The sequence below is a fragment of the Oncorhynchus clarkii genome, chromosome 33 (assembly GCF_045791955.1).
Source record: "Oncorhynchus clarkii lewisi isolate Uvic-CL-2024 chromosome 33, UVic_Ocla_1.0, whole genome shotgun sequence".
NCBI lineage: Eukaryota > Metazoa > Chordata > Actinopteri > Salmoniformes > Salmonidae > Oncorhynchus > Oncorhynchus clarkii.
This window is the reverse complement of record NC_092179.1, coordinates 34,243,391-34,251,776: the sequence shown is the minus strand read 5'-3', so window position 1 is coordinate 34,251,776 and position 8,386 is coordinate 34,243,391. Positions and strand designations below refer to the sequence as shown.

Genomic DNA, 8,386 nt, shown 5'->3' with positions numbered 1-8,386 from the left:
CTAAGACACCATGTCATTAGCTATGGCACAGTCTGATGTGAGCCTGATACCTGCTACCTACCTGCTAACCTGCCTCAACACTTCAACCTACCTGCTGCTTGCCCTCAACATCACAGAGTTCTATCAGGTTCTACTGGGTTCACTCGGGTTCTACTAGATTCTACCAGGTTCTGAGGTTCTACCAGGTTCTAACAGGTTCTGAGGTTCTACCAGGTTCTATTAGGGTCTATCATACTGTTCCACTGTTCTCAGGGCGGGCTATCACCAAACATAGAGGTGAGCATTCACCAAGGTTAGAAGTTGGCTTTAGGCTTAGAGAGTGGAGGTGGCTTTAGGCTTAGAGAGTGGAGGTGGCTTTAGGCTTAGAGAGTGGAGGTGGCTTTAGGCTTAGAGAGTGGAGGTGGCTTTAGGCTTAGAGAGTGGAGGTGGCTTTAGGCTTAGAGAGTGGAGGTGGCTTTAGGCTTAGAGAGTGGAGGTGGCTTTAGGCTTAGAGAGTGGAGGTGGCTTTAGGCTTAGAGAGTGGAGGTGGCTTTAGGATTAGACGTTGGGTTTCGGGTTAGAGGTTGGAGATGGTCAGACAGGACCAGATTAACAGGAAGAGGAGGGGGCTGAGAGGCTTTGGTCCTGATAACATTAGTGGAACATGACCTAATGAGGCCAGACAGACATGCTCCATGTGCTCTATACATACTGCCCAGCCTCCCTACAGCCACAGCTCTTCCAGGCCAGAGGCCTGGTACCAAAGTACCATATCAGACCTCATGTATTGAGCCTGGATGATACAGCAAAACCTATAGTTACTACATCATGGAAAACCCAAACATGTCTGGTCTGTTGTATGTCAGCACGTCTGTTGTATGTCAGCGCGTCTGTCAGCACGTCTGTTGTATGTCAGCACGTCTGTCAGCACGTCTGTTGTATGTCAGCACGTCTGTTGTATGTCAGCACGTCTGTCGTCTGTCAGCACGTCTGTGTCAGCACGTCTGTTGTATGTCAGATCGTCTGTCGTATGTCAGCACGTATGTCAGCACGTCTGTCGTCTGTCAGCACGTCTGTCAGCACGTCTGTCAGCACGTCTGTTGTATGTCAGATCGTCTGTCAGCACGTCTGTCGTCTGTCAGCACGTCTGTCAGCACGTCTGTCGTCTGTCAGCACGTCTGTCAGCACGTCTGTTGTATGTCAGATCGTCTGTCGTATGTCAGCACGTCTGTCAGCACGTCTGTCAGCACGTCTGTCATCTGTCAGCACGTCTGCCATATACCCGTACATGTTCGTGGTTTGTCCATACATCCAGACAGTACATATTTAGTCCACAATAACATTTGGACCAGATTTCTGTTTTCAACAGTCAGAGCAGTGATGTCATAGAATGAGCTGAATGACAGTGTAGATCCCCTACTCCACACCTGGTGATGTCATATCTTCTTTTTCATCTGCTGCCCTAGGTATATCAACAAGGCACGTCGTCTCTTCATACAAGGCTGTACTGTCCTGCCCAATGGTAGAGTCTCTCCATGCTAGGCTGTACTGTCCTGCCCAATGGTAGAGTCTCTCCATGCAAGGCTGTACTGTCCAGCCCAATGGTAGAGTCTCTCCATGCTAGGCTGTACTGTCCTGCCCAATGGTAGAGTCTCTCCATGCTAGGCTGTACTGTCCAGCCCAATGGTAGAGTCTCTCCATGCTAGGCTGTACTGTCCTGCCCAATGGTAGAGTCTCTCCATGCAAGGCCGTACTGTCAAGCCCAATGGTAGAGTCTCTCCACAATAGAATGTACTGTCCAGCCCAATGGTAGAGTCTCTCCACAATAGGCTGTACTGTCCAGCCCAATGGTAGAGTCTCTCCATACAAGGCCGTACTGTCCAGCCCAATGGTAGAGTGTCTCCATACAAGGCCGTACTGTCCAGCCCAATGGTAGAGTCTCTCCATGCTAGGCTGTACTGTCAAGCCCAATGGTAGAGTCTCTCCATGCTAGGCTGTACTGTCCAGCCCAATGGTAAAGTCTCTCCATGCTAGGCTGTACTGTCCAGCCCCATGGTAGAGTCTCTCCATGCTAGGCTGTACTGTCCAGCTCCATGGTCTGAGTCTGAAGATGCTAGGCTGTGTGGTGGCTGTGGAGCCGCATGTTAGGAGTTCTTGGTTTATTTATTTTTTATTTTTTTCCTTTGATGATGACTTCAATAAATAACAAATATATTTATATATCATATATAGCCATGTAGAAACTACATGTATTTCACATAACTTAAATAATAATTTATATGTACAGCCCCCCCTTCATAATAAGGAAATATATTCCATAATGTCTATGGTCGAGTTGTGTGTTTACGTCCTGCGGTGTTTCCGTGACAACGCACAGACACAGGAAGTGTCTATCCGTATCCAGCGCCAGCCCACAGAGGTCCGGTCCTGCGTCAGAGCTCTGACGTACGTCTGAGAGGTCTTACACTGCGAGTTCCAGTGTTTGTCATCGATGCCACGACAGCCGCTCTTAAAAGGTTTGGCAGTCCGACACTTGGTCTCATAGAAGTACTGCTTAACAAAGTTGCTTTCGGCGGTTCCCATCTTTATCTGATCCAGGACGGTGACCTGACGACCCCTGATGTCCACCGCATTCGTCTTGTCTGTCACCCACTGTGATTGGCTGTCACAGACAGAGTACTCCCCGCGGTAACTCTTGTGTTCTGCGTATCTCTTCCTGCGGGTCTTGTTGGTTCTGTCAGAGCTGCCCACATAGTCATCTATAGAGTAGAGCGGAGGAGGCTGCAGGGGAGCCCGCTCACTCAGCAGGACCCGGGGAGAGTTGTAGTGTTTCTGCTGCTCCAGCAGGTCAGACGACCTGGGCTGGTACAGCGAGCTGCGCCTCTCCAGGAATCTACTGTCGTCCAGAGGGGTGTCAAGGGCGAGCAGGCCCAACGGTGGCAATGTGTCCTGGGCCTGCCTGTCCTGGCCCTCACCCTGCCTCCCCCGGCCGCGGGTCAGGTCCGCCTGCAGCAGCTGGATGATGAGGGAGTTGATGGGGTCCTGGGTGGGCGGGGGCTGCTGGCGCTCCATGTGCGTTGCCTGGATACCGTAGAGGTACGCTAGGAACAACACATACAGCAACATGGACATCACTAGATTCACCTGTAAGATCTGTGGAGTAGAGGAGACAGGATATCAGTTATTAATCACCTATAATCAATAATTACACCACTAGATTCACCTGTAAGATCTGTGGAGTAGAGACAGAATATCAGTTATTAATCACCTATAATCAATAATTACACCACTAGATTTACCTGTAAAATCTGTGGAGTAGAGGATTCAGAATATCAGTTATTAATCACCTATAATCAGTAATTACACCACTAGATTCACCTGTAAGATCTGTGGAGTAGAGACAGAATATCAGTTATTAATCACCTATAATCAATAATTACACCACTAGATTCACCTGTAAGATCTGTGGAGTAGAGACAGAATATCAGTTATTAATCACATATAATCAATAATTACACCACTAGATTCACCTGTAAGATCTGTGGAGTAGAGGAGACAGACTATCAGGTATTAATCACCTATAATCAATAATTACACCACTAGATTCAGTTATTCTGGATTCAGTTACTGATTCAGATACTGATTCAGATCAGTTATAATTTATTAATCACCTGGAGCATTATCAATGTTTTATATTCTGAATCTAGAATCATGCCAAAATGCTAATGGAATTAGTCCTGGAACATTATGAATGTTGTTTTATGTTCTGAATCTAGAATCATGCCAAAATGCTAATAGAATTAGTCCTGGAACATTATGAATGTTGTTTTATGTTCTGAATCTAGAATCATGCCGAAATGCTAATAGAATTAGTCCTGGAACATTATGAATGTTGTTTTATGTTCTGAATCTAGAATCATGCCAAAATGCTAATGGAATTAGTCCTGGAACATTATGAATGTTGTTTTATGTTCTGAATCTAGAATCATGCCAAAATGCTAATAGAATTAGTCCTGGAACATTATGAATGTTGTTTTATGTTCTGAATCTAGAATCATGCCAAAATGCTAATGGAATTAGTCCTGGAACATTATGAATGTTGTTTTATGTTCTGAATCTAGAATCATGCCAAAATGCTAATAGAATTAGTCCTGGAACATTATGAATGTTGTTTTATGTTCTGAATCTAGAATCATGCCAAAATGCTAATGGCATTAGTCCTGGAACATTATGAATGTTGTTTTATGTTCTGAATCTAGAATCATGCCAAAATGCTAATGGAATTAGTCCTGGAACATTATGAATGTTGTTTTATGTTCTGAATCTAGAATCATGCCAAAATGCTAATGGAATTAGTCCTGGAACATTATGAATGTTGTTTTATATTCTGAATCTAGAATCATGCCAAAATGCTAATAGAATTAGTCCTGGAACATTATGAATGTTGTTTTATGTTCTGAATCTAGAATCATGCCAAAATGCTAATGGAATTAGTCCTGGAACATTATGAATGTTGTTTTATATTCTGAATCTAGAATCATGCCAAAATGCTAATGGAATTAGTCCTGGAACATTATGAATGTTGTTTTATATTCTGAATCTAGAATCATGCCAAAATGCTAATAGAATTAGTCCTGGAACATTATGAATGTTGTTTTATGTTCTGAATCTAGAATCATGCCAAAATGCTAATGGAATTAGTCCTGGAACATTATGAATGTTGTTTTATATTCTGAATCTAGAATCATGCCAAAATGCTAATGGAATTAGTCCTGGAGCATTATCAATGTTTTATGTTCTGAATCTAGAATCATGCCAAAATGCTAATGGAATTAGTCCTGGAACATTATGAATGTTGTTTTATGTTCTGAATCTAGAATCATGCCAAAATGCTAATGGAATTAGTCCTGGAACATTATGAATGTTGTTTTATATTCTGAATCTAGAATCATGCCAAAATGCTAATGGAATTAGTCCTGGAGCATTATCAATGTTTTATGTTCTGAATCTAGAATCATGCCAAAATGCTAATAGAATTAGTCCTGGAACATTATGAATGTTGTTTTATGTTCTGAATCTAGAATCATGCCAAAATGCTAATGGAATTAGTCCTGGAACATTATGAATGTTGTTTTATATTCTGAATCTAGAATCATGCCAAAATGCTAATGGAATTAGTCCTGGAACATTATGAATGTTGTTTTATGTTCTGAATCTAGAATCATGCCAAAATGCTAATGGAATTAGTCCTGGAGCATTATCAATGTTTTATGTTCTGAATCTAGAATCATGCCAAAATGCTAATGGAATTAGTCCTGGAACATTATCAATGTTGTTTTATGTTCTGAATCTAGAATCATGCCAAAATGCTAATGGAATTAGTCCTGGAACATTATGAATGTTGTTTTATATTCTGAATCTAGAATCATGCCAAAATGCTAATGGAATTAGTCCTGGAACATTATGAATGTTGTTTTATGTTCTGAATCTAGAATCACGCCAAAATGCTAATAGAATTAGTCCTGGAACATTATGAATGTTGTTTTATGTTCTGAATCTAGAATCATGCCAAAATGCTAATAGAATTAGTCCTGGAACATTATGAATGTTGTTTTATGTTCTGAATCTAGAATCATGCCAAAATGCTAATAGAATTAGTCCTGGAACATTATGAATGTTGTTTTATATTCTGAATCTAGAATCATGCCAAAATGCTAATGGAATTAGTCCTGGAACATTATGAATGTTGTTTTATGTTCTGAATCTAGAATCATGCCAAAATGCTAATAGAATTAGTCCTGGAACATTATGAATGTTGTTTTATGTTCTGAATCTAGAATCATGCCAAAATGCTAATAGAATTAGTCCTGGAACATTATGAATGTTGTTTTATGTTCTGAATCTAGAATCATGCCAAAATGCTAATAGAATTAGTCCTGGAACATTATGAATGTTGTTTTATGTTCTGAATCTAGAATCATGCCAAAATGCTAATGGAATTAGTCCTGGAACATTATGAATGTAGTTTTATGTTCTGAATCTAGAATCATGCCAAAATGCTAATGGAATTAGTCCTGGAACATTATGAATGTTGTTTTATGTTCTGAATCTAGAATCATGCCAAAATGCTAATGGAATTAGTCCTGGAGCATTATGAATGTTGTTTTATGTTCTGAATCTAGAATCATGCCAAAATGCTAATAGAATTAGTCCTGGAACATTATGAATGTTGTTTTATATTCTGAATCTAGAATCATGCCAAAATGCTAATAGAATTAGTCCTGGAGCATTATGAATGTTGTTTTATGTTCTGAATCTAGAATCATGCCAAAATGCTAATGGAATTAGTCCTGGAGCATTATCAATGTTTTATGTTCTGAATCTAGAATCATGCCAAAATGCTAATAGAATTAGTCCTGGAACATTATGAATGTTGTTTTATGTTCTGAATCTAGAATCATGCCAAAATGCTAATGGAATTAGTCCTGGAACATTATCAATGTTTTATGTTCTGAATCTAGAATCATGCCAAAATGCTAATAGAATTAGTCCTGGAACATTATGAATGTTGTTTTATGTTCTGAATCTAGAATCATGCCAAAATGCTAATGGAATTAGTCCTGGAACATTATGAATGTTGTTTTATGTTCTGAATCTAGAATCATGCCAAAATGCTAATGGAATTAGTCCTGGAACATTATGAATGTTGTTTTATGTTCTGAATCTAGAATCATGCCAAAATGCTAATGGAATTAGTCCTGGAACATTATGAATGCTTTTTTATGTTCTGAATCTAGAATCATGCCAAAATGCTAATAGAATTAGTCCTGGAACATTATGAATGTTGTTTTATGTTCTGAATCTAGAATCATGCCAAAATGCTAATGGAATTAGTCCTGGAACATTATGAATGTTGTTTTATGTTCTGAATCTAGAATCATGCCAAAATGCTAATGGAATTAGTCCTGGAACATTATGAATGCTGTTTTATGTTCTGAATCTAGAATCATGCCAAAATGCTAATAGAATTAGTCCTGGAACATTATGAATGTTGTTTTATGTTCTGAATCTAGAATCATGCCAAAATGCTAATGGAATTAGTCCTGGAACATTATGAATGTTGTTTTATGTTCTGAATCTAGAATCATGCCAAAATGCTAATGGAATTAGTCCTGGAACATTATGAATGCTGTTTTATGAATGGAAAGGCACTGGAGCGATGAACCACTCTTGATGTCTCTGCCTGGCCGGCTGAGTAACTGGCTTACTGGTGCTCTTCCATGCCGTCCCTAGGAGGGGTGCGTCACTTGAGTGGGTTGAGTCACTGACATGATCTTCCTGTCCGGGTTGGCCCCACCCCCCTCGGGTTTGTTCCGTGGGGGACATCTTTGTGGGCTATACTTGGCCTTGTCTCAGGGTAGTAAGTTGGTGGTTGAAGATATCCCTCTAGTGGTGTGGGGGCTGTGCTGTGCCTGTCCGGGGGATTCATCGGATGGGGTCACAGTGTCAGCCGACCCCTCCTGTCTCAGGCTCCAATATTTATGCTGCAATAGTTTGGGTCAGGGGGGTAGGGTCAGTCTGTTATATCTGGAGTATTTCTCCTGTCTTATCGGGTGTCCTGTGTGAATTTAAGTATGCTCTGTCTAATTCTCTCCCTCCCCTCCCGGAGGACCTGAGCCTCAGGACAATCTGGCCTGATGACTCCTTGCTGTCCCCAGTCCACCTGGCCGTGCTGCTGCTCCAGTTTCAACTGTTCTGCCTGCGGCTATGGAACCCTGACCTGTTCACCGGACATTCTACCTGTCCCGGACCTGCTGTTTTCGACTCTCTCTCTCTACCGCACCTGCTGTCTCTAACTTTGAATGATCGTCTATGAAAAGCCAACTGACATTTACTCCTGAGGTGCTGACCTGTTGCACCCTTTACAACCACTGTCATTATTATTATTATTTGACCCTGCTGGTCATCTATGAACGTTTGAATATCTTGGCCATGTTCTGTTATAATCTCAACCTGACATAGCCAGAAGAGGACTGGCCGTCCCTCTCCCCCTCTCTAGGGAGTTTTTCCTAGCCACTGTGCTTCTGCTTGTGTTTGGGATTTAGGCTGGGTTTCTGTACAGCACTTTGTGACATCAGCTGATGTAAAAAGGGCTTTATAAATACATTTGATTGATTGATTTTATGTTCTGAATCTAGAAAATCATGACAAAATGACTAGGAGGAGGAGGAGAAGGGGGAGAGGGTCTAGGAGGAGGAGGAGAAGGGGGAGAGGGTCTAGGAGGAGGAGGGGGGCTAGGAGGAGGAGGGGGAGAGGGCCTAGGAGGAGAAGGAGGGGGAGGGGGACTAGGAGGAGGGGGAGGGGGACTAGGAGGAGGAGGGGGAGGGGGACTAGAAGGAGGAGGGGG

General features: G+C 41.8%; 1 protein-coding gene across 1 annotated transcript; it reads right to left on the bottom strand.

The window, feature by feature from the left end:
* Positions 1-1,974: 1,974 nt before the first annotated feature.
* Positions 1,975-7,348, bottom strand: LOC139392756 (neurotrophin 3). Its single transcript, XM_071141001.1, has 2 exons — positions 7,248-7,348; positions 1,975-3,132 (listed from the first exon to the last, which is right to left on the bottom strand). Exon 2 carries the CDS (start codon positions 3,109-3,111, stop codon positions 2,323-2,325), a length of 789 nt encoding a protein of 262 aa, XP_070997102.1. The 5' UTR covers positions 3,112-3,132; positions 7,248-7,348; the 3' UTR covers positions 1,975-2,322.
* Positions 7,349-8,386: the final 1,038 nt, after the last annotated feature.

Coding starts and splice junctions, on each gene's coding strand:
- LOC139392756 (XM_071141001.1), bottom strand. CDS start 3,111: ATGTCCATGTTGCTGTATGTGTTGTTCCTAGCGTACCTCTACGGTATC.